Genomic DNA, 27,653 nt, shown 5'->3' on the forward strand with positions numbered 1-27,653 from the left:
ATGGGTATCAAATTAAAGGTATTAATGAGGATTTTAAAAGGGAGTGGCCCTTAGTTGTATATGTGAAGGCGTTTTCGAGATATCGACCAAAATGTGGACCAGGGTGATCCAGCACATCATCTGTCGGGTACCGCTAATTTATTTATATATGTAATACCACGAACAGTATTCCTTCCAAGATTCCAAGGGCTTTTGATTTCGCCCTGCAGAACTTTTTCATTTTCTTCTACTTAATATGGTAGGTGTCACACCCATTTTACAAAGTTTTTTTCTAAAGTTATATTTTGCGTCAATAAACCAATCCAATTACCATGTTTCATCCCTTTTTTCGTATTTGGTATATAATTATGGCATTTTTTCATTTTTCGTAATTTTCGATATCGAAAAAGTGGGCGTGGTCATAGTCGGATTTCGGCCATTTTTTACACCAATACAAAGTGAGTTCAGATAAGTACGTGAACTGAGTTTAGTAAAGATATATCGATTTTTGCTCAAGTTATCGTGTTAACGGCCGAGCGGAAGGACAGACGGTCGACTGTGTATAAAAACTGGGCGTTGCTTCAACCAACTTCGCCCTTTTTCACAGAAAACAGTTATCGTCCTAGAATCTAAGCCTCTACCAAATTTCACAAGGATTGGTAAATTTTTGTTCGACTTATGGCATTAAAAGTATCATAGACAAATTAAATGAAAAAGGGCGGGGCCACGCCCATTTTGAAATTTTCTTTTATTTTTGTATTTGGTTGCAACATATCATTACTGGAGTTGAATGTTGACATAATTTACTTATATACTGTAAAGATATTAACTTTTTTTTTTAAATTTGAATTTAAAAAAAAATTTTTTTAAAAAGTGGGCGTGGTCGTTCTCCGATTTTGCTAATTTTTATTAAGCAGACATATAGTAATAAGAGTAACGTTCCTGCCGAATTTCATCATGATATCTTCAACGACTGCCAAATTACAGCTTGCAAAACTTCTAAATTATCTTCTTTTAAAAGTGGTCGGTGCCACGCCCATTGTCCAAAATTTTACTAGTTTTCTATTCTGCGTCATAAGTTCAACTCACCTACCCAGTTTCATCGCTTAATCCGTATTTGGTAATGAATTATCGATATCCGATATCGTTCATTTTAAATAGCGATCTGAGATGAGTGCCCAGGAACCTACATACCAAATTTCATCAAGATACCTCAAAATTTACTCAAGTTATCGTGTTAACGGACAGACGGACGGACGGACGGACGGACATGGCTCAATCGAATTTTTTTTTGATACTGATGATTTTGATATATGGAAGTCTATATCTATCTCGCGTCCTTTATACCTGTACAACCAACCGTTATCCAATCAAAGTTAATACACTCTGTGAGCTCTGCTCAACTGAGTATAAAAAGTGCATACAAAATAACTGATAGACCAAATCACATTCGTTCAGCTGACAGAAAAATTGGCGCTGTTCTGGTGGATAACTTAATCAGTTTTCGACAATTTTTTTTTTTTTTTTAAACTTTATTCAAGTTGTTTAAACCATTCACTCACTACTGCGTTGGCAGTAAATCACCAACAACAGCAACAACTTAAATGTACATACACATGTAGAAGAAACTGAAACAAGCTAAAGGGCAGCAAACAACTAAGAAAAACTCGATTGAATATAAAGACAAGCGGTCTGTAGAATTGTTACAAACAAACATACGCTGCCATTCTGCTACTTTTTTGTTTCCAACATAGACATTCGTTATTGTTCTTGTTAGTACATAACCACTGTTGCATTCACTTTTTTTTTGTTGTTTTGCTACCTACTACTTTAATATATTTTCTCTCTTGCAATATGTTGACTCTTTTTGTTATTATTGTTGGCTTTACTTTGATATTGTCTTGCTGAAATCAAAAGTGGGTGTCAAAATAATTGGGTGAAAATGTCGTTGACAAGCCAGGTGAGGAGTCACAATCACATTCGCATTTCGCACTCGCACTAAATTGGCTGCAATGTCGACAGGCAAAGGAAATAAACTAAAAACTGGAGAATAAAAAATGAAAAACTCGCGTGGTCTACTCAGTGAATACCCAATGGGATAATCAAAAAATACCAATCGCCTTTTGTCGCAGTTACTATGTTGCGATTTGTGTGTGGTGTGAATATATTGCGTTGCTTTTGATTTTATGCCAATCGCGTTCGTTGCTTTAGTCTTTTGTTTAAGTGAGCAAAAAAATTGGGTACAAAAGCAACAATCTTTATTATTATGATTTAAATTCAAATATGTAAAATTATCAACGCATATTTAGCTCTAATTTATCCTCAAACCGAATTTGAACATATAATAACCACTGTTCAGTGGCGCCAAACAATAAGCGACTTCTAAAGAAATTAAAAAAACAAAAAACATTCAGAAAAATTCAAGCGCGTATAAATTTGCATATTTTATGAGCGATTAACATACACAGCAAGGTCGGTAATAAGAACTCTGGAAGACGCAATACGTAGTTGTTATCATCCGTATCTGCTTTTTTCACATTAAAGTGGGTCTTTTGTTATGAGTCTAATCAAACAGATTTGTTATGTTATTCTGTAGCAAGTTTGCGGCATCAATGTTAACTTTGTTGTTATTTCGTAGGAAAAAGTGGCCGTAATGGATATGGGTAGTCCTTTGCCGGATATGATTTAAGTGCTCTGACGATAAGTTTGCTTTACTGCGGTTATATTCGATGTCCCTTGAGGCTTATATATTGAAACAAAACGCGGGCAATTCCATCGCTAAGTTAAAGTAATTTTTCGGTATTAGTTCCAAAGCTTGAAAGAAAGAAATATGGCATTCAATCATCGATTTTCTGTATCTAAACAATCTCTCTTACAGCTTAGAAGGAATTCGAAGAGTGCGGCAAATAAATTTTTTTCTTCCCAATTATTTCCACGTCGTTCGTGGAGAAAATATTCTGTCGAAGAAATTATTTTTCTGGAAAGAATGTGAGCCATTCTTACTAACAACCTTATGCAGTGTTTTAGACTTTTCTAGCTCAACTGTAAATCTTTTAAAAATTGATCACAAAAATCGCAAATCGATCGAAAGATACCAATCTCATATGCGATTTCTATTTATCTCAACCAGTGCACCACCTAGCGATTTTTGTTTCTCTTTTTGTTGTATTTTTACGGTCCTCTAAACTATGTTTGAGGTTGCAGGTGTGCAGTTCTATGACGAGGCCTAAATTATAAGCATGTGACGACAGAAGGAAGTGTCCAGTCAGTATGCACATCGTGAATCTAATATCGTAGGCTTTGCACATGATCTTAGAAATTTTGCAGCCCCGCACGAATTCGGACCTCTATCGTCAACTCAGGGAGTGTTGCACCCTCCTTCTATCCATTTATAACCGGCTCTATGGGAAGTCTCTCAAAAATTTAAGAATTCATTTTAATCGTACGGTTTTATAAAATAGCTAAATGACTGTGGCACTTAGAGAAACTTTTTTTCTTTTGAATTAAGCTACAGTCGGCCTCTGAAGTATTCATAAGCTTTAAAGTCTATAGCTTTATTGAATTTACTTGGGAACCGATCCCAAGATTCTAAATTTTGTATGAGTTTTCTGATTATCTCGACCCACGTATCTAGAGGCAATTTTACTCTGACTGGTTGTATGGATTTTCCAAAAGGATTATTGGATTTTAGTGCACCTCTTGCTATGTGCAAAGTTTCAGATCTACAGGTTGTCGGGAACTTTTAAGCCGAAAGAAAAACTTCTAATTTCAGGCAATTTTTTTAAGTATTAAGGTCCCTGCACCACTTAACTTTTTGGCTCTGGTTAAGGTTTTGAATATGGTTATAATTATGGGTATGGTTATCGTTGTGTTTTGCTGACGGTTATGTTAACCCTCAAAGCATTGTTGTAATTATGATTAAGTTTATGGTTATGGCAACCTTGAAGGTTTCAAAATGTGTAGAAAATGCCTGGAGTTAGCATACTTTTTGACTTCTTATTAAGCTAAGTATGTTTAATGTATTTAAGGTGTCTGGACTTTAAATACTATTTTTTTTCAAGTATTAAGCAACTAAAAGCAAAACAAGATTTATGCCAGAAATAGTTCCTCGCACTCTATCACAAGGGGCTTGCCGGTCTAATATTCTGTGCTGTGCTGATAGGCAGCTGCTATAACCTAACCCATCTCAACCTACAGCACACTTCATCTTCATACAAAACACGATATACATACATTTTGAAAGGTGATCGCATCGTTAGATGCCACAAAGCCAATAAATATATGTACTTCTTTAAACGCAGTTTAATTGGTATCAAAACTACAGCAAAATTTGCCTCCTTTGCCATTTCGTGATTTTTTCATGCAAAAATACAGCAAAATTAAATGGCAATCATGTTTGTTTAACATATTCATAAAATTTGCGATCCTATTGGATTTCTATGACGTCCATGCAGATCAACTAAAACAACCTTTAACGAACTAAATACCAAAGAAATGGTAAAAAGCATATTAGCAAATTGAATTACATTATTTAGCATAACTTCAACCAGATATATAAGACTTAAGCAAGCGTGGGAACATTAACGAGTAAACAATAGAATGCTGAACACGTGAACTTGTTACCCTTAAATATGCGTTACTGATCGAATAGAAATGAGACCAAATTTAATGTGAATAAGGAACAATTAATCAGGAATGGGAAATTTGAGTTGTAAGATGTGAATATTTGTATGCATTTTGCAGATTATTAAGGCGTTTTGTGGGTATGCATAGAAGTTACATATATGCAGATGTTGGCTCCATTATCGGGATAAGAGACTTTAACTTGCAAGTCGATTTTAAAAACTGTGAACAAAAATGGAATAAATAGAATTAAATTCTATAGTTCAACAAAGCTGTACACCTCAAAAATTCTCGGAGTGCTCATAATTTAGGAATATGTTATGAGTCAGAAATATGTGAAAAATATGAGCCTGAGATTTTTTTGTTACTCCGATATGATGAAAATTATGAGCTTTTTATCCAGAGTGTTAAGCAGACAAGGCAACTTTTGAACAAGTATTATTATTTTATTTCCAAAAATTTAGTTTATAATGTGTCTTGCTGTTACCGATTTAAATTAACATGGACGCTTGTCTTCATTATCTCCGTAATTCTCAGCATTTTAACAATGTATTTCCTGCTGTATTTTTTAGCCACAAAACTGCCTTCGTGGTTTGTCCTGGTTGGTCAATCGAGCCCTTTATGGGTTTTATTAGAGCTGACGTTGGTATGCCCTTACCTTTTTATGGGTTTGCTTCAGAGCTCCGGTTTCCTAAAGAATATACTTAATGCCGTGCATTCGAAGTCCGCCTTGATCTGAGCAATACTAATCCCTAATATAAAGCACAAAAATGACTGCGAAAAGACCCATATAAGAAGCAAATAATGAGGTGTTTATGAGCATAATGCGAGTCTAATTGGACTCCTATTAGGCTCACATTATGTATGAAAAAGGCTCTTATTGGACTACCATTGCAAGAAGGGAAACACACTCATTCCGGACTCATAAATGAGATCATAGTGAGCGTAAACGATCCAAATTAGGACTCCTTTATAACTCTTTATTGACTTGTTACTAATAATTTAATATATTTGGCCACTAGGTAGGGCTCTTGTTTACAAACGATTATCTACTAGTCAACTTTTGCATTGTTTGAAAGGTTAGGTTAGTTAGGTAGGTGAGGACCGCATATATACTGCATGTATTCTTTTAACGACCAAACTGAAAACCCCTATCAAAAACCTGTACCTATGTTATAAAATAACTCCGTCCTCTTGGCATTGTTTGAAAAATAATGCAAAATGCGTTTCTGGAAGCGTAGTGGCATGAGAAATTTCTGTTTTAGTTTCGAAGTTCACAAAGAATCAAAGTGCCAAATATGTGTTCAAAATATGTTGGCTAACAATAACTTCACATGCCTTTAAAAATCGCAAAACTCATTGAAAATACAAAAAAAGTATTGGAATAGTCGAACCTGTCACTAATCGAATGCAAACAACTAGACGGCTTGGAGGAATCGATTATTTTACTATGCAATTTTCGCTAATCAACTAATTTATTACTCGAATAGGCATTTATCAAAAGCTCTGGCACCAGCCTTTGAATTTTGTAATTTGTAATCCGCAACTTGTAGCTTGTGACTTGTAGCTTGTAATTTGTAACTTGGGACCTGCAACTTGTAACTTTTAGTTAATTTATTTATGATTTGTAACTTGTAACTTTTAGTTTCTTACGTGCAAATAACAAAAAGTATCGTGTAAATTTTTAGTTTTAGAAACAAAACCTAACAATTAAATAACATTTCTTCTTATTTTTAAATTCATTATGTTTATAGCTCAATGTTACTTAATCAAAATGTAGCCTTGTTTAATTTTGGCAAAAAAAAGACCAAAACAAATTTTTTCGGCAGCTGGATCCCATATGAGGGCAATAACAAATTTAAAATAATTTCGCTATTTGAAACTTTTTATAAAACCATATCAAACATTTAAACATTAAGCATTTGACACTACATAGCAGAAGCCATCTAACAATTTTCCCATGAAAAGTTCGTTTCTTAAGTCTTTCGTTGAAGTGTCATAATTTAAACGCATTCAACCGAGCAGATTTACCACCAACAGATAAAGCACATAAATAAACAAACGCCCACACATAACCAAGAGACACACAAGAAAATTACAAAAACAAAAACTGATACAGTAGCAATCTCTTTAATTGTATGCGCATATTTAAATTCACATGCGACCAAAATTCAAAAAAAAAAAAAAAAAGAGCAAAAAGAAGAAAATAGTTAAAGAAGCATAAGTGGCACATAAGCACAACTTTATTGAAACCGCTACTGAGATAAATACAACTTTATAAGAATGAAGGAAACGCGCAAAATCTGGCAGTCGCTCATAAAGTGAAACGAGCAGTAAAGGGAGATAGAAAACATGCTGTGCGCTAAAATATGACAAAATAACTACTTTTGTGCGCTGCTTTGTTCACCAGTGAGTAAAAACAGTTGGCCTGTTAAATTTTGTTGCAATATAAGGTGGTAAACGGATAATACTAACACTTGTAAGTATGTCAGCACACATCAGTCATCGGACCAAAAGGCGCATAATACGAATACGAAAAACAAAATGAAAAATGTTGACAGCGGCAGCTAAAACAACAATGACTACTGTCATCGTTTGTCAGTTTATAAATCACTTTGTTGCAGCAAACGAATCACTTGCATGTTATACAAACACATTCATATGTACCACAAACCGATATATGCACATATTTCTTCGCATATATGATTTTTTGACGCTCATTTTTTTGCGACGAACGCACAGCTCATGCATAATTCATTTTCAACGCGCGTGCGTTTTAACTTTTTTCTTGGTGAAACAGCTTATACGCTTGTATGTTTGATTGTATGTGTTTGACTGTGTCATTGTGAGTGCTAACACGCAATTCCATGCTATCCTTGTACCTTATTTTTATTGTTGTTGTCATTTATTTGCAATCCTATACTAATTTGTATACCCAGTAGTGTTATGAAGCAAAATTGGATAATTTTGTGAGCTGTACATTTTGGTAATTAATATAAATTGTAATTTGTAAGTTGAAGCTTATACTTTGTTACCTGTTACTCGATACATGTTGCTATTCACTTGTTACTTCAAGCTTGATACTTGTTACTTGCTACTGGTTACTTATTCCTTGTTACTTGAATTTATGCTCATATAACGCGTTTTTGAAACAAATCTAAAGACAGCGCAAATCAATCGAATTTCAAACTAAAATTTTAATAAAAAAAATCTTAGAAAAAGCGTTTTTCCAGTTTGCCAAAATAGGACATTTTCGAAATGGATGCGGAGCTACTAAAATTGGCTACGGGGTATATACATATTTATTTTCATTTTGCAGCTCGTTCGCATGCCTCTACAGTCTGACAGCTTAGTTGTCTCTGCAATCGACTGGTTCGTAGATACGCGCCGTATTTGACCGCCTGTGTTTGTGATTCATTCATCAATTTTTTTGTTGGCATTGGCGCACATAGACAGCGCAACAAAAATCGATATGTAGGACCATAGACAAAACAAGGGCAATATAGTGTATAGAGGGCATCAATAAGAAAGATAGTAATTTCAATGCATTGACACACGGATTCGGATATTGATCTGCCAAATTGACGGCGAGCTCATTCAGGGGAGGTGAAATATTCATTCATTAGTTTGTGTATTAAATAATTTATTCCACTCAATTTTTTTTTGTGCACACTCGAGCTTGTTTCTCATATAAATTAATGCACTCAACTGTTTTCCCCTCTTACCTATAAAATATGTTATACCCACTACGCACCAGTGAATAAGCCCTTCATTTTCGCACTCAAGCAAACATGTTTTTTTTTTGCTCCCATTCATTTTACTTACCTTCTGATCACCGAAACGCATTTGCCTTCGCGCATTACGACTGACATTCATGCGACACAAAAACATGCGATGCTCTCCTTCTAGACTGGATATAGCCGCCGCGGCTGCTGCAGTGGCATTCGCATGTTGACTATGGCCTGGTTGTGGTGGCACATTTCGATTTAATTCGGCTTGTATGGCTGCATGATCCTGTTTGTCAATGATATCGTAAACAGAATCACCGTGAATGAGTAGATCCTCCTGTGTGGCGTGACGATTATCGATGGCAAGTTGATCGATGTGATCGGTGTTGAGTTGACAGCATTATTAAATATGTGTGATGGATGGGTGCATGAAAGAATAGAATGATAGTGGAAAAGTTTTGATAATTAATATTATAGCTTTTGAAAGTTAAAATACATATTTGTACAGTAGCGAACATAAAAATTGTTGTGGTATTAATTTGAGAAAAAACTCCAATGAGTTTTGTACCTTAGACAATGGAAATCAATCTCAAAGACGTTTTCGCTAAAACTTGAATTTCAAGCTTTTTTATTTAAAGTTTGCTGTTGAAAGAGGCTAGTTTGTTTAGTGAAGCCCTTAGAGTGCGTTGATCGCTGCTTGACTGTCGGAGTAAATTGCAATGGATTTGAAGATTCTTGGATAGTAGCCACTAAACATTAGTTCTGCCTTAAAGGCTCTACATTTGCGTAGTAGCCTAATACTGAAAAAGATCGAAAGATCTTTTGAGTCGATACCACTCCCCAATTTGCCACTAGGTTTGGAGCCGTCCTAAAGACTGCGGTGGATTCTAGATATGGAGTGGCGATATCGTCCTATTTTGGTTGCTCTGATATTCTGATAGAAAATGTTTTGTCAAGAATAAGGGTCGGAGGGGTATAATCTTGACGGTGAAAGTTTTGCGGGATGGCTCCCAGTATCATACAGTCGTGAGATTGGTGAGTATTAACTTTAGAGCCTTTATGGGTGTGGAGGGTAGTATGCCTGATGACAAAGGCAGTATGTACCCCGAATTTTGAAATGAACACTGAAGAGGCTTTCGCCATGAGAATAATGACATTTGTTAAATAATTTTTTTTAAATCTAAATTTAAAGCCGCAGAAAATAATTGAAAATTATCTGAAAATGGTGTACTTCGTCACAAACTGAACCTACAAATTTTTTCAAAGTCAAAAATAATCTTAAACTTATTCCGGTGATGGGCCGTACGCTTCCTGAAATCAGCGTCAGTCCTTAACACTTAGTGCAGTTTTTCATTACTGCCTCATTTTAAACTAAGAGCGTATTGAGTAAACTTGCAAATTCTTGCTTTAAACGAACTAAAGAGAACACTGTAAGGTAATTTTGTCTAACAAATTTCTATAAGGGGATCATCTAAGAGTTTATAAACTAGCAGTGATGGTGGGTAAAAAACGAAATCCTAATTAGATAGTTTCAAACAAAATTCTGAATCAATAAGTTCTTTCAACAAGGTCTATGATGGGCTAATATTTTGCCCGTGGGCTGGGATGATGTTACATTCAGCCGTCGTTTTCTACTGTCGCAACCACAATAACATAACTATTTTAATTTTATTTTTAAATTAAGAGAAAGAATCATAGAATACTCATCATTATTTTTAGATAATCGTTTACAGTCATACATTTTTAATAATTTTGTATTTCCTGAAACATCAGCCAAATTGACGTCAATGGTAATTTTGATTTTTAAGATTTTTGCACAATGCAATGATGATATGATTCAGGAAACTTAGTAAGCAAATAACCAAATTAAATCAATAAGAAACACTTGCTATCGATAATATGGGTGATTATTGTAATAAAATTTATTGCGGTTTCTGTTACGAGCATCTACAGTCAGATTTGCATGATCGTAACTGAGAGATATACTAACAAAAAAAATAATAATAAAGAGTATTAGAATAGACAACAACGTCATAAACTACTCGCATCCACTGAGAACAACAATTTTAGAAATTCCCATAAATTGTCATCACTTGCGCTCCCAATAACCACTTTTGTATTTGGAGGAGCGTATTTGCTTACTGAGCTTTCGAAAGTGTTCCGTTGAGCAGCTGCTACAAATGGGCGGTGATTCATACGACTATTTCTTCCCAAAGCCAAATTAAGTAAGTAAATGGTCATAACAACAGCTGTTGCATATTGCAATAATAATGTTGTTGTCAACTGGCTGCTGATAGCGGCAGCAAAAAAAAAAAAAAAACAAGTGACTGTCACTGCTTGTACTTGTTGTTGCGTCGGCTACAAAAAATATCGTCTTTGCATTCAGCACGATCAATTGTTTCTTGACCACTAATGACGACATTTTGCTATAATTAGCCGCCATTACGACAATGATTGTTAATTTCTATGAAATTTCAATAAGCTCGGTGAGCGTAAGCAACACATAAACAATAACAACAACATACAAACAGGCATGTCAAAGCAGCTTCACATAAAAAAACTAAAGTGAATATTGCAAAAAGATAAGCAAAATGTTGTTGTTTATGTAGTTAAGTGTGGAAAATGAAATTTTTTTTGTTGTTTTGTCATGTTTTGTCTACATGGTTTTGTGGGAGATGTTGCTTTTGTTTTTGTTGTCATTGTTTTTTTCTTTTTGTTGTTGCTGTTATTTTGCAGGTGATGTTCGATGTTTTGCATTTGTTCATTCAGTAATTATGGCCTTAATCAATAAGCAATTGGCCTAGGCGGCGCAAAATAAGTGGTTACCAATAACAATAACAACAATAAAATAAAGAAACTACAAACTTATCGTTAAAAAACAATTGTCATTTACTTATTTGTACATGACAGCTGACAGCTTTGTAAAGCAGAAATTACAATTATAGAATTATGTACAATGTGAGAGCGTCACTATGAACACACCTCTCCTTGGCAGCGCAGTAATGGCTGTGGAATACGTGCAATTATTATTGGCAGCTGGACATATCCTTGATATTGAGAATATATGTATAGATTTGCTCATTAGGGTGACACATTTTGATGAGTAGTCATAATTGTTTGGCTATATAGAGGAGTGCAGCGACTCATCCAAAAGACTTCAATTAAGTCAAGGGTGTAATGAGGGGTGTGGTGAATAGTTTAAATGGGTCACAGATATGGCGATGGTTAACTTGGTTATTGTTGTGATTGTGGTTATGGTTATGGCTTGGTTATAGTCATGGTTACGGTTATAGTCATGGCTATGGTTGTGGGTCTCAGCTACCTTGTGCTGCCGCAAGGTAGCCATCGGTAGAAGCCAAGGACCCTCGGCACGAATAGTGAAGTGAATTTTCAGCCATTCCCTAGAGAGAAGTGGTGAAAGGATCCAACTGGGGTAGTGGACTTGTTTATTAGGTCACAGATAGGTTGGACGGGAGGGTTGGTGAGGTATTTTTTCTCAATCGATATAAGCTGTAAATATAAGCTGCATTTATCGTCTTCAAATCGGAAATCGCCGCAACTAAGGATGTGCTGACTGGGATTTAGTTGAGCAAAGCCGCCCCGAAGTTGTTGACAGGAGGTCTGTCGAAATTAGGGTAAAAAAAGGAGCATTTATATTTGGTGTTTGGGGTTTGGACATTTCATTGTCCAAAAAAGGTTTATGCATGGTACATGACAATATACTGAACAACCTCTGCTACTACAGCTAACGGAAGTATTGTGAGGTGAGGTCCTAAAGTCACTTCATACCTGAATTTTTTGCTTTTGCTGGAACTACGCAGAATTATTTTTGCTCAGTTGCTCAGATATCCCGAGGAGCTATTTGATGTCGACGTCAGTAATATTTGTAACACAGTCAAGGCTTTGCAGCGATTCTTCATATAATATTAGCTTACCTCGCCTATATTTTATGAGACTTCTGAACGGACCTCCAAATGAGTAAACTGAGTTTTCTCTACCAGGGTAGCTAACACATAAATTAACCTGACTTTAGTGGCGGTTGAGTAATGTAACTGTATCTCTGGCTCGGATTTCAAGGAATTAGTGGATAGGAGAAGTTGAGTGGGTATGCTATCTGTTGAGTACACTGACAGAAATGGTGCTGGTAAAATGAACAATTCGGTTCTGTTATTTTTGGCTTAACGGAGATTCGGTGAAATTGATCGAATTATGGTTAATTCGACCGAGTTCTTTGTCAAGCGAACAAATTGGTTTAGTAATTTCAACAGAAGAGAAACTGTCGCTCTTAAGTTAATAAAATTCTGTAAGATTCTGACAGATTCGTAATCAATCAATCTGATTTTTCTGTTAACACAACTGACCTCACTGGCATTTCAACAGCGAACAACAGTCAATACATGAGTAAATTTCAAAGAGAATTTTACGCTCACTGCGCACTCTACTTTGTACTTATGACGATGATGCCACTTGTTAAAAAAAACTTCAAAATAAGAAAACCATCAAATCGAAAAAACACATTTTGGGAAAACAACAAAACACTAGTTCTTTAATTATCAATACAATACGAAAAAATCCTTTTTTGAATTTACTGTGCTTAGCACTGCAAAATGTTATGCAATACTGGGACACCTATTTGTCGGATACAATTTAGCAATTTTTCCATCAAGCGAAATTTATTTATTTATTTATTTATTTATTTGAGTCTTTAAGTTTACAAAATTTTTACAGACTAGCATAATATTAAGAGTAGAAAGATCTTAAATGACTAATTAGGGTTACATACGAAGAAGTGCAGTCAACACTTGAAGAACTGAAAAACAAATTGAGATCCGCACAAGCCCACGCAAAGGCACGTTTACCGCATAGTTGGTCCTTGCAGAACTAATTTTAAAGGTCTCAAAGTGCCGCATGTTTCTGCAGGGAACATTGAACTGAATTTTTTCCAGGAGCGATGGACAATCAACAGCTCCAGAAATTAAGCCAATGATAAACGAGCACGATAAGATGGTTCGTCTATTTACAAGCGTACTCAGTTCAATTAAAAGACATCTCGATTCATATGACGGCAACGGATCAGAAAAAGGATCAGAAAAATTCAAAGAACAGAGAGCAAAACGTAAAAAAACTTTTTGAACTCTCTCGATACGATTAGAGGGACTAGTATGGTATGGTCTCCAAATTATAGCAGCATACTCCAGTCTCGATCTGACAAAAGAGCAATAAAGAGACTTGAGGGTGTGAGGGTTAGTGAAAGCTGAACAATTTCTACGAATGAACGCTAGCATGGCATAATACCGAGTAATAACGTAGTTAACTTGATTAGAAAAACCAAATTTCGCGTCAAAAAATACACCCAAGTCTTTAATTTCCTCAACGGATTCCAGGGCACAGCCCGCAATACTATATGAAGTCCGTAGAACATTAGCCGATTTAGAAAAAGTCACGTGAAAACACTTTTTGATGTTAAGAGTAAGACGATTTAAACAACACCAGTTTTCAACATTGAGGAAGTCCGATTGCAGCCTTTCAGAGTCACGAGAACTCTTTATGGTGGCGAAAATTTTCAAATCGTTTGCATACAACAAGTATTCCGCAAAAGCGAAGCACGAGTCGATATCATTTATAAATAATATAAAAAATAGAGGCCCTAGAATACTTCCTTGCGGGACCCCAGAAGAAGCAATGAAGGGCTGGGACGTGGCGTTGTCTATTTCAACAACGCATTGTCTATTTGAAAGATACGACGCAATCCACTTCAAAAATGTGGAATGAAAACCCAAAGCCATAAGCTTAGCCAAGAGTATCTGGTGCGAAACCTTGTCGAAAGCCTTTGAAAAGTCAGTGTATATTGTATCAACTTGCAATCTATTATGAAAAGCGGACAAGCAGTATTCAGAAAAAATAGATAAGTTAGTAACAGTGGACCGTTTTGAAACAAATCCGTGCTGATTATTCGAAATTAGGCCCATTACTGCAAAGTATATTTTATCATTTACTATAATCTCAAAAAGTTTGGAAACACATGAGAGCTTCGAAATAGGTCTGTAATTACGAACATCATTTTTGTTACCACTCTTGAATATCGGAGAAATTGAAGTTAGCTTCCAGTCATCCACAAATGTCCCAGTGGCCAGAGAGTTGTTGAAGATAATTGAAAGAGGATCAGCCAAACACAAGCAGTTTTTCAACAATATGACAGAAAGACCATCTGAGTCCGTCTTAGTAGACAGCTTAAGCTTCCCAATACCATTAACCACATCCGTAACGGAAACACGCAAAGATCTAAAATTGAGCGCTGAGTTGCTCATGGAAGGCAAACTCGAGTGGACGCGAGTGTCTGGTTCAAAATTAGAACAAAAAAAATTGGCAAATAGATTCGCAGCATCAACTGCATTGATTGCAGATTTGTCGTTGAAAAACACATTACTAGGGACAGATGAGCAGGCCTTTTTTGACTTTATGAAACGCCAAAACGACTTTGAGTTCGACATTATATTACTCTCAAAGCTCAGAACATAATTTCTGTACAAAAACCTATTCAAGCACTTGAATGCCTTTAAATCGTTTTGAAATTTTGAGAAGTGCGCCGAATCTCCAGTTCTTTTATACTGTTTTAAAGATTTGCACTTAACATTCCTCAGATGTTTTAGCCTCTTAGTATGCCAGGGCGTCTTATATGTTTTTTTCCTATATATTGGGATATACTTCAAGCACAACTCATGAACCTTATTTTTGAAAATATGAAAACAAGATGTGACATCATTATCGCGGAATGAATCACACCAATCAATGCTTAATAATATTTCATTAAGATACGACATATCGCAAGCACTAAAGTTGAAATTAATTTCAGGCTTATCTGTAATTTCAGCAAATTCATAAAACTCCAATTCTAGGGAAGTAGAAACGTGATGTTTGTCGGTCTGCAGGATTGGTGTGAAGCATTCAGACAATGTGTAGTTAACATTGTTTGAGATGAACACTAAATCTAAAATTCTATTCAGCCTATTATAGAGCCCATTAACTTGTACCAAATCAATACTTAAGAAACTATCAATAAGATGAATTTCGGCTGAAGAGTTGACGTTAGAGGCCGTAAAAGAAGCCGTGTCCTCAATATGAGACCAATTCAAATTACATAAATTAAAATCTCCAAGTACACAAAGATGATTGTCACCCACATTTGATACCAGTGAGAGAACGTTGTCAGCGTGTGCAATATATAAGGCATCTGCACTGTTCGGTGGAATATACGAAGCGCATAAATACAAGATTCCAGAAGAACCATGAACACGTACGCAGAGCTGATCAATGAGTGTATCAGAGTTAGCGAGTGTTACCACGGCCGCCTGGAATTTCCTCCGAACAGCAATAAGAACACCCCCTCCTCTCGAGCAACCTGTTATAACAAGATCACGGTCCTTACGGAAAACATCATAGAGATGAGGATCAAAGATTTCACTACTAAAAAATTTCTCGTTCAGCCAAGATTCAACAAAAACGAAAATATCATAATCTAATGCAGAACTATACATAAAAACTTCCGAACATTTAGTACGGAGACCAGATACATTTTGAAAGTATATTTTTAGGCAATTAAAATTAATGCTTTAATGTCTTTGATGTCTTTAGCCACAACATCGTTATTGTCACACACTATCTTCAGCAAAGAGTGCAAATCAGCACGTAGGTCTTTCACCTCGGAACGTAAAGATTTGTTTTCGTCTATAATTGCACTCAACATTGATTTTAAATCATGTTCTTGCCCACTGCACACACATTGTTCATTTTTATTGTTTTTGTTATTAGCATCTGCATGATACTGTTGATTAGAATTATTGACAAGATGAACGGGGGGTGGTGAGCGTAAAGAACTGCGACGCGCTCTCTCACAAGCTTTACAGTAAAAAGGAATATTAGATTTCACAAAATAATCCAAGTCATCTGTAAGAATATCCACACAGGGAAGATGAAAAAGTTCACTGCAGCTAGCACACTGAATTGACTGTTGATAACGATCAACTCTTTGCCCACAACTACACGGCATTTTAAATATGTAGTAAAGAAAAAATTAAATAAATTATATATTATAATCTTGCGAGCACGCAGAAAACACGTCCGAGCAACTCGACGGTCAACTTATATAACGCCCTTTTGTTGCAAAAGTTTTGTTTGAACGACTAGGATTTTCCAATCGATGTTAATTTAACAGTTTGTACTGGTAATTTCTAAAGAACAGAAATCCCTTTCATGTCAACAGTTTTGATTGGTATTCTTAGAGCGACAGTAATAATTGTTAACTTAACAAAACTTTGGGTAAAAATATAATGAAACAACTTTTTTTGTTTATTTGACTACTAAACGGTCAATTACGAATCAACGATTTGTGCGCTGTTGATTCAACATCTTGTTGCGATGAATAAAAATTTACAGAAATTTAGGTTGAATTGACCCATATTTCGGTTGATTTTATCAGTCTTTTCCTTTCAGTGTACAAGCAGGACTATAGCTGAAAGCCTCAAAAGAGGTGAACTTTGAAAAAATAACCTCATGGCAAGCCCCAGAAGAAGAAAAAGAGAGAAAGAAAGAGAAAATTTAGGTGAAAATAATATTGCTTTAGTAGATAAGGTACGGGCGAGACACATCTTACTACAACAACAATGTTGAGAATGAAAAGCAATAAAAACAGATAACACTTGCATATCATCGTCCATTACTAATGACAGCTACCGATATGCAAAATTTAATTAAAAATTATGATGCTCTGGCGTATTTAGGTTGACCATTTGTAGCTAACTTGCAGACTAAACCAAACAACAATAAGCCAATAAATGGGGTAGAAGGTGAACAGAATAAGCCAAACAGCCAGACATACAGAATTTAGTTGAAAAATATTGAATGCAAACCAACAGCGCTGGCCAATGTGGCAAACGCTTAGTAATTGTACGACGTTGCCAACATTTTTTATTTTATTTAATTTTTGAATGTGTTTTTTTTGCGCTGTCGTTGTTAAAATGCTGTCAATACTTCCCAATTCAGTAGCACCTAATATTACATTCAAAGTTGCTTGTCATTATTATTATTGCTCTTGCAATTCAGTTGTTGTTGTCTGCGCGTACAGAAAAATATGTTGTAGTTGTTATTTTATTTTTGATCACCCGCCGTTGTTGCCGATATTGGCAGTTTGTTAATTAACTTTGCTTGCTAAATGTCTGATACTGTCTGCCAGCCCCAAAAGCGTTTAGCCCTTCCCTTCTAGTACCGTTTTTTGAAGCCATTAGTCTGATTGCTACATAGAACTAATACATACATACATATATGAAGTGTTGTTGGTTGAAGAGTGTAGCGTTTTCTAATTTGTTTGCAACGTGCTACCATCCAACGTTTATGATATGACGAGGATACAGTTCGAAAAAGTTAACCATGAAAATAGCATTCGAAAATAAGGTACGATATGAAGTGGTAGACTCTTAAGGCACGTATTGGGAAACATTGTCCAAGTTCCTTTTTTAAATGCATTTGTGCAACTAAAAGCTGCAACCAATATCTGTCTGTTTTTTTTTTGATAGAACAAATGCTCGATGTTAAATACGACTTTTTGGCTTAACATTTTTTTATGCGTGAGTATACAATTTTTTTCTGTGCTTTGTTTTCAGGTTGATCTATTGGGGGTATGATCAACTCCAGTATTTAAAGATCATTCAATCGGCATCATTCTCTTTTAGATGTTGAAAGAAGTACTCCGTAGCAGAAATTTTGATATTTTAACTAGCAGGAGATTTTGTTTCTTTTTTATTCGGCCTAAGCAGGCTATATTCGTCACGAAAAATTGTTTGGTATATGTGTCATAGCGAGGGTTAAGAATGTGAGCAAAGTCATTCACCTCTCTGTTCAGTACTATTTGGCAAAGAGATTTAGAATTACTTTGATGAGGGGTAACATAAGGACAATGGTCATAACACCACAAATGGCCACACAGTCAATATCAACGATATTGACACTAGGAATATATCGGCAATTGACCCTTTGCCCGTTGAGCGTATGTCACCCCTCTCTTTGAGTCTACTTCAGGATAATTTCGGGATTATTTTGAGATTCAAATTAGAAATGGAAATTTTTCCGAACCATTACGTCTTTATTTCGAGGCTATCTCTGTATCGGTTCGGGACTGTTTCTCCGATCATTTCAGGTTAGTTGCGTTCTATTCGGGATAGTTTCGAAGCTTTTCAAAAGATGATTCCCAGACTATTACGGGATCATGTGGATATTGTTTCCAAGAATTGGATAATTTCAGGACTATTTCGGAGTTACTTTAGATTTTTTTGGGGATCATCTCGACTATTTCGTGATCATTTGGCATTGTTTGCGGTGTCATTCTGTTTCATAATTAGTTTCGTACTATTTCGGTATCTTTTTGCTATTATGATAGTTTTTTGGATAATTTCAAGAATACTTTCGGAATATTTTCGGTACTATTTTATGATTGTTTAAGGAATCATATTGGGAATAGTTGTAACCGTTTCTTAGTATTTTAGAGATTATTTCGAGTTTTATTTCTGAATAATTCCGAGAGTTCATCGGAACACAGCAGCGTTTGAATTCGAAATATTTTTTGTTATTCTTTTCGGGATTATCTTTGACTGTTTCCTGCCAATTCACAAAAATATCGGGATTATTAATGAATCATTTTACATTTACTTCGGGACAGTTTCATAATAATTTCAGGATTATTTTCTGGGTTGTTCTCGCTTTTGTAACGGAATCGACTTAATATCATTTCGAGTCAGTTTAAAGATAATTTCGAAGGCATTGAGAGATAATTTCGGAACTTCCGAATCTTCCCGGCATGATTTTCGTTCTCAACCGCAAGGCTGCAACAAGTTTTGAACTTATAAACTAGATATTAAACAGCTCCTCATACAATTTTGGTACTTAAAAAAACTGAGGTCCGGGATTCCTTGTTTTGTTAAAATCGCAACCCTTGATCGGGCAAAACCCAAGTCATTTCAGCTCTCCGACCAGCCGTCGTAGCAGTGAAAAGTTGTGACTTCTTAGCTGTTGCTCTCAAATACTCAAATTAATTTTCCTCCATTAAAGAGTTTCAAACTAAAAGGCATATATATTGAAAAGCTTTGAAACGAATAGGTTTTTTTGAGCTGCAATGCACTTTGGTTAGCCCCGGTGGCAAGTAAACAATCATATTCACACAGCATGAGTGACGGGCATGCGTCAGCAACTAATAAAAGAAGGTGTCAAAAGTCAAACTTTGAGAGTTGGTAAATAATATTTATAATAAAAATTAATAGGCAACACCATTGGAATGGACTATAAAATTAAAGAAATATATTTTATTTGAACTGCAGGGTTTTTGTATAATGGAATGCATGAGTTTTCTATATAAAGCGCTTGAGCGCATAAATTAGCACTTAGCACAGCTTCTGGCAATTAAGCGACACACCCACCAACGCCACTCAGTTATGTATATGAGATTGTCAGCAAACTTTGAATTTAAGTACATATATGTTACACTTACATATATGTATTACTACTGAATGCATAAGTTGGTGAATTAATTTCAACTGAGCTGGTGGAGTTCATATTATAATATTTTTTGTTTGCTATATTTTACACCAAAATATCACAGCAAAGTTGTTTGTCTGTCAAACTCTTGCTTTGGCAAAGTTTTTCTACTTTTTTACTACCGTATTCATGTCTTTTTTAACGTATTATTTTGGTTTATTGTGAGTATTTATGAAGTCCTGCTGCGGAATTTTTAAATTTTTAAATAAAAAAAGCTGATTTTAATGTTTATCAAGTGTCAAATGTAAAAAATGTGTATACTACATGTAAGGAAATAAGTCGTAAAAGTACATAAAGCTGAGTCACAACTCAGAGTTGTGCTTGTCAAATTGTAACATTAATTTGACATAATAAAATTGGTTAATTAAATTTTTTGCCTCAATTGAAATGCGAATTTGATTCCAATAAGCTTAATTTATAAGTAACCAGTAGCAAGTTCGTTGCTTAAGTCTTTTGATATTTATTGATTTATTTCACACTTTGAAGTTGCGATAGTTTACACACATTATCATGAACGGAGATGAGCAATATCCGATTAATAGCTGTGTTTTTTTTTGCATGTATATACATATGCACTTAAACTTTATATAGACTCCTAAGTGAGTAAATTTATTATGAAATAGGTGCGCAGAAAATTAGTATAGTACTGCCAAATTTCAGTAAGCATTATACCCAGTTGCAACTGAAATGTGTAGAGACTGCCGTGGTTTGATGGTAGCGTGCTCCGCCTACCACAGATCCTAGGTTCACGCCATCGGAAAAGAAACACCAAAATTTTAGAAAGAAGTTTTTTTCAATTACAAGAAAATTTTTCTAAGCGGGGTCGCCCCCGGCATTGTTTGGCAAGCACTCCCAGTATATTTCTGCCCTGAAAAGCCCGCAGTAAAAACCCATCTGCCTTGCAGATACAGTTTGGAGTCGGCACAAAACAACTAGGTCCCGTTCCGCCAATTTGTAGAAAAATGAAAAGAAGCAAATTGGAAGAGAAGCCCGGCCTAAAATCTCTTCGAAGGTTATTGCACCTTACATTTATTTTTATTTTTTAACTGAAATATGTCGCTCCATTTTTATACTCAGCGTGCTTTGCACACAGAGTAAATTAACATTGATTGGATAACGGTTGGTTGTACAGGTATAAAGGAATCTAGATAGATATAGACAAAATCGAAAAAAAATTTGATTGAGCCATGTTCGTCCGTCCGTCTGTCCGTTAACACGATTACTTGATTAAATATTGAGATATCTTCATCAAATTTGGAACACGAGCTTATCTGGACTCAGAAGAGATTGGTATTGAAAATAAGCAAAATCGGATGATAACCACGCCTACTTTTTATATACAAAACATTTTGGAAAACACCAAAAAACTGATTATTTAGTAAATAATACACCTAGAAGGTTGAAATTTAACGTGTGGACTGATATTGAGACTCTTGATAAAAATTTGAAAAAATGTTTTTAAATGGGCGTGGCACCGGCCGCTTGTGATAAAATCAATTTTACAAATATTATTAATCTTAAATCAAAAATCGTTAAACCTATCGTAACAAAATTCGGGGTTGCCTTTACTATGAGGAATGCGTTGAAGAAAAATTAACGAAATCGGTTAAGGACCACGCCCACTTTTATATAAAAGATTTTTAAAAGGGTCATGGATGAATAAAATAAGCTATATACTTATTTGCAAAAAAGAGTTTTATATCAATAGAATTTTATTTTTTAAATTGAATTATAACATTAAATTGGAAAACACTAAACAGAGGTGCGTGTCTCCGCTATTCAGTACAACCCGTTTTGTAGCGAATTATTTACCACTACCCCGAGTCTTCAATAATTGCCGCTAGATGGATCCCCTAAATATTACCTAATGTATGATAACCTTTTTTTTATCCGAAAATGTAGATGTATATACGAGCAATATTAACTGTGTAAAAAAAAAAAGTGTGACATAAACGTTAGCGTTTTGTGAAATTTTCTTACCTCTAGCTAATAATTTGAGGAAGAGATGACAACCAGCTCGCTTAGCTGAAAAATCAGTTATATGGAGGTTAGATGCTTTAGTCGTCCAGTCCAGTCGGTTTCGACAAAAATCTGAACGGAAATTAAAATAAAGCCCCTTAAAATAAAGCCCCTTCAAACAATTATTATATTACGCATGCGCACTGGTTGCTCCTGATGACGACGAACAACGTAAGGTTGTTTGCGGAAAAATTAACAGAAGCAGCGGACAGCATGGAAAAATTGGCCAGAGTTGTAAAATAGAAAGGAAAAGTTGTAAACGGACAAACAGTTTCAAACTAGCAACGAAAATAGAGTTATAAACAACCGCTTTTTGGCAGAGTGTGTTGGAGCTTAAGTGGCTCAAAATCTTACAACTAACTACGCCACCTAAAGTAAATCAGAGCTCGTGTCTTGTGCAATTCAAGAGATTATTCAGGGGCAGGTTGAAATAATTACAAGTCTTAAACGTTTTCAAATTGTTGTTGTTTTGTTTTAGTTTGCAACTTACGGCTCGCAAAAGCAAACAACCTGTGACATGCGTGTTGTAATGTTAAATCTGTCGTCAGTTGTCAAAGATTAGCATCACTTTTTTGTTGAAACATTGCATAGCACTCAAAACTAGTGCTGTATGTTGTTGTTGTTGTTAAGTGATTTTGATGTTGCGCTTTTGGTTCCATTTAATGCCGTTGGTGGTAATGATTGCAATAAAAGAAAAACTAAGCGCAGTTTACAGCAGCGGCTACAACTTTGACAAGCATTTCAAAGTATTATATTTTAAATTCTGTGTTAGGCTTAAGTAGCTTGTAGAAAATGTTAAATTTGTTGTTGTCGATTTTGGTTGTTACAACTTTTGAAAGTGGGTGCTTTTGTTTTTACCTGCAAGCACTGGCTGTGGAATGTTTGCTTCAAGTTTGCCCAAAGCGCTGTCTTTCAGATATGTTAGGTGTTTTAATTTTGAAAATTTTTGGGGGGTGCAAAGCTTCATAAACGTAAATTGTCTAATAAGAATGAGCAAAGTCTTTGTCAAAGAAAATTTTTTGGTAAAACATACCCCATGTCTCTAAGAGGGAATGTATGATGGTAGACCATAATGTGGTATGCGTCGATTTTGCTAGAGGGTTATTATATGTGCAATCGCGTCTTTTCAATATCCCAAGCCTCCGTGATATCATTACGTTTTCTCAGGTGATTCATTGATTCTGAGCTCTCTATAGCTCAGCATTGACCTAATCTCAATAGAATCACATGTCACATACTCCTGAATCTTTGGTGATGACTCTAAAATTAGCTATTGTCAGGCACTTGGGATGCCTGTTGATGGAAAAGCTGGCAAAATTGACTTTTGTCATAAGGTGTGACATTTTCTTTGAATCTTACGGAAAGTAGATTGGGGATGCCAAAGTTACTGCCGCTACAATGGATCTGTGATTATCGGTGGAGCTGTCATAATGAGCAGTGAGTTACATTTTTCACATTCAATACACCCGCGCAGCAGGCGTCAATGTGTTTGAGTGGGTCCACGAAAATAACTGATATGATGGAGAATAAGCCTTAAGAAGGTAGGATGCCACTTATAGAGCCACGCTGCATATTGGCGCAGCCACTCGCGGAGAAGAATGAAGGTAAATGCTGGTCTATGAGAAAGAAACATAAATCTCTTAAAACGGAATTTATGTCCCGGCATGCGACCTTGATGAAATGAAGAAAGTTATTTCCTGGATATAAAATAATAAAGCGCAGGGAAACAATGGACTACCAGCCGATGTGACCTCGGAACCCTCGCCAATTTCAGTGGAATCAGCCTACTTAATATTGCCTATAAGGTTGTATCCAGCGTATTATGCGAACGACTAAAGCCCACAGTCCACAAACTGATTTGATCTTATAAATACGGATCATACCTGGTAAATCTACACTCGACCAAATTTTCACGATACGCTAAGGCCTGGAATGAGAAACGGTGCGCTTCTGACTGAATTTACTTTCGAAGCTTTGCTAATTGAGACTGTGCAACACCATTTGCTCCATAGGAATGGAAAGGATTTCTCCGAGACATTCGAAATCAAAGGAGGGAACATTAAAGATGTCGAGGGATGATGAGATGGTGCTTAGAGTATTTGGGAGAAAAGTTGTATAGTGGACTTCCTGCAGTCAACGGGGTGTCGGGTATGACGACTGGAGGTTGAGACCTGTCTATAGAGGGAAGAGAAATGTGGAGAAAAATTCGATCCTCCTTTGGCGTTAACTATGTCGAAGCTAAGACATCTACATCCATCATCAAAGCCTGTCTCGGCTTTTGATTTTTATGCAAAAGTAGACCATCCTTCGTACTTCATATTTCGATTTTAATATTTCTACTTACCATTGAATGCCCCAAATATTCTGCTGCATTGTCTGATATGTAGAGCAATTTGCCATTTTGGGTGAGCATCATTAGGAAACCTGAGAGAGCCTGCAAAGAACACAAAAATAATCCAATTTATAATTTAACAATTTTAAGTATTAAGATGGTGCATATTGTTAGGTGAAACAAATAGTAGGGTGAAACAAATTGAAAGTATTACTTTGTGACCTAAGCTTCCAAAATGTTTCACTCTATAAACGAAATTTTCAATAGCTTCGGTAATCCCAGAAAGTAACCTCAGTGAAGAGCTCATTTCTCTGTTGAAAATAAATTCAAGAGGAATATTTTTTTAATCCTTTTGCTCCGCCCTAGTACTACGTATGATATTAGAAAAAAAAAGAAAAATTACTTTTAGCACCATTTGGGCTTTAATAAGCTTAAGAATGCAATATAGGCTGCCACTTTGAAGCTGGTGTATTTAAAGTGCAAGCAAATGAAGGTATCAGACATTACTGACACAAAAAAAAACGCGAAAAAGGCCATTTTTAAGAATTGTGAGAAACTTTGCTTAAAGCTTAAACAAAATGTTGGTTTTGTGACACAAATTGTGACGAAAAACACCAAAGCACCTGAACAAGAAATATTGGCATACAATTTATTTATGCATTTTTGCCTGCAGCAAATAAAAAACAAAAACAACAGTGAACCTGCAAGTAAAAATTTTATCGCGCTTTAACTAAAAACCTTAGAAGCTGCTTATTGGTAAGACAGTGGCAAAATATATCTGCTTAATTCAGTCACGAATATAGATCAATCTGTTGAAAATGGACTAAAAAGGAATGCTAAAGCAAAGCGTCAGTGTCAAGTGCGCCACAAACAGCAACAACTTTAGTCTAATGGTTAGGTAGGTAGAAATTTAGACAAAATTACTGCATTCAAAATCATACTTACTCAGATGCATATTGGTTTGAATAAGACATTTTAGGATGGAAACGACCATTATATACCTAACTGTGAAATTTAACAAAAGGCCATATTTTTGAGGAAGAAACAATTTTAACAGTTTTTTTTAGTTGAAAACTTCCAATCAAAAAAATTGCCCAAGGTAACAATCATTGGGTCCCTACACCATTATCATGAAGATGCATTCTTTTCGTTATTTTTAACCTTTTTGGGAAAAGGACAAAGTTCCCATGTTTATTGTTTTAGGCAATAGAGACATAAATTTCGATACGATACTTCACCATATGGATACTTTTGCCATTCGTTATCGATATTTTATTGTCGATACTTTTGTGATGATACTTTTTGACATTGAGTGTTAAGTTCCTAGCAGTGGAAGTAAACAAGAAAAGAGCTAATAAACTGAAATTACGGCTTTATATGTTTGTTTCTCTTGAACATTAAGCAGTGCTTAGACACTAAAAGTAATTTTTGCGTAAGAAACAACTTTGAGACGATTCACTATTCAGTATTGTAATTCGTTCCAAGTCTTAAACGTTCATCAGCTGCGTAAGAAAAATTTAAATTTTGGTCAAAACCATACCGAAGACCCATGATCAAATAACGTGGTTGGATAGGAAGACAGTTCATTGAAAAATTTGAAGTATAAAGGAAAAAACAAATACCACAAAAAAAAAATATGCAAAACAAACTTAAACGTTTCAAAATTGGCCAGAAAACTTAGGTGATCCTTAAATAGTGGCTCGCAGGCTCTCTGTTCCTATTGTACTGCATTTATTAACCATTCAATGGTATTATAAATTTAAACCCGATATTTTGAGTATCAACTTTTTTGGTTCGATACTACCGGGTGCCCGATACTAGAGATATACGCCGCCGATAAACGCCGCCGCCTCCGCCGATTTTTGCTTTTTTTGGCACGCCGCCGCCGAATGTCAAAAATATCGGCGCGGCGGCGGCGGCGTCCGGCGCGTTTCTATATTTCCTACTCGTTTAAGACTGTTTAGGCCATTTATTGTTATTGTCGAAAATTGGTCGGATATTTTCGAAAGGGGTATCAACGGATGCGCATCACTGTCAGATGTAAGAAACAAATTGGGAAATTTAACTCTTTCTAACTGTTCAAAAGTTATTTAAAAAAACAGACGCTTTCGATGTCAGCTTAACACGGACATTGCATCACCCAATTCACCAAGTTATTAAAACAAAACACTAAAAGAATAGAATATAACAAATTATATAAATATAGTTATATAACAAATTTATATGCTCACTTTGTATATTAAACAAGGCTTTGTTCTTCCCAAGAGCACTCAAAGTGGCGAAGCAAACGCTTTCACAAGACAGTCGAACTAATGACCGTGTGTGCTACTACCCTAACGTAGTGGACAGTCGAACTAGCCTGAAAACTGAAGCTACGCGGTCATCCATAATGAGATCTTATATCATAAAGACGGAAAACAGCAGTTAAAACCTTTCAACTTAAAATCGGTCGACTTTCATTCTAAAATATCGTTTTGAATTAACGAAGAATATTGAAATCAATATTGTGAACACAAACGTCTGCAAACTTTGGTCTACATTTTAAAAATTGTATCCAGGGTCCTTGTAAAATTTTAATTATGTAGATGGACCGATTCTTTCATTTCTTTTCAGCAGACACAGAAGTACCAATTCCAAAGACCGGGGTTAGGTTCGAAGCCTCTCTGGAGAAATTGACGAGGGACAATCCCTCCGCAAGGAGCTACTCCTGACAATTTTGAACGATCTGCGAGATTTTGAGGCAAAAACCCCGGATCTTTCCAAAATGGCCAAAATGTTGATTTCCTTAAATATATACAAACAAAACCTTTCCTAAATACTATTTTTTTAAATCGAAAAATCAAGCTTTTTAAAGTAAGAACACCGGCGTACGCGGCGCGCCACCCACGCCGCCGCCGCCGGTATATAATAAAGCCTACGCCGCCGCCGCCGATGAAGTGATCGGCGTAAACTTCTACCCGATAGTTTACATTCGATATTATGTCTTTATTAGTCAGACGGTATATTTCAACCAAGGCAAAAAATTTTTTTGCCAAAAAAAAGGAGCCAGTTAAAAATTCCATTTCATAACTCTTAAATGTTAAAGTTGACAGTTCTGAAATAGGTGAAAAGTAACAGGAAAAGGTAACCTTTTCTAAAAAGCTAACTGCTGCCGAAAAATGGAGCCGGTTCTAAAAAAGTAACATGTTCAAAAACCAACTCTGATTGCTGCCGGGAGTTAAGAAACTCAATTCAATAGTGTACAGCTATGGATTCTTTCATGAATATGTCGGTGGATTGATAAGTTGCCTCGGTCCCTGGTAGCTTTTCCTGGATTTTGGCATAAATGGTATTAACATGTTTGAGAGATTAGATCTTCGAAAGATTTATGGACCTCTACGCGTTGGAGATGG

At 35.7% G+C, this 27,653-nt stretch overlaps 1 protein-coding gene across 6 annotated transcripts in view; it reads right to left on the minus strand.

Moving 5' to 3' along the window:
- The window catches only part of dysf (dysfusion), a 177,222-nt gene that overhangs the window by 15,540 nt on the left and 134,029 nt on the right, over positions 1–27,653 (minus strand). For 5 of the 6 annotated variants that reach the window (XM_067778852.1, XM_067778859.1, XM_067778839.1 and 2 more), the window contains 2 exons: positions 24,274–24,363; positions 8,428–8,667 (listed from right to left, as the gene is read on the minus strand). In XM_067778852.1, the coding sequence (XP_067634953.1) occupies positions 8,428–8,667; positions 24,274–24,363 (330 nt within the window). The remainder of the gene's footprint in view (positions 1–8,427; positions 8,668–24,273; positions 24,364–27,653) is intronic. The other variant, XM_067778865.1, reaches the window with a different exon arrangement.

Source organism: Eurosta solidaginis, chromosome 1 (genome assembly GCF_040869045.1).
Source record: "Eurosta solidaginis isolate ZX-2024a chromosome 1, ASM4086904v1, whole genome shotgun sequence".
Classification (NCBI taxonomy): Eukaryota; Metazoa; Arthropoda; class Insecta; order Diptera; family Tephritidae; genus Eurosta; species Eurosta solidaginis.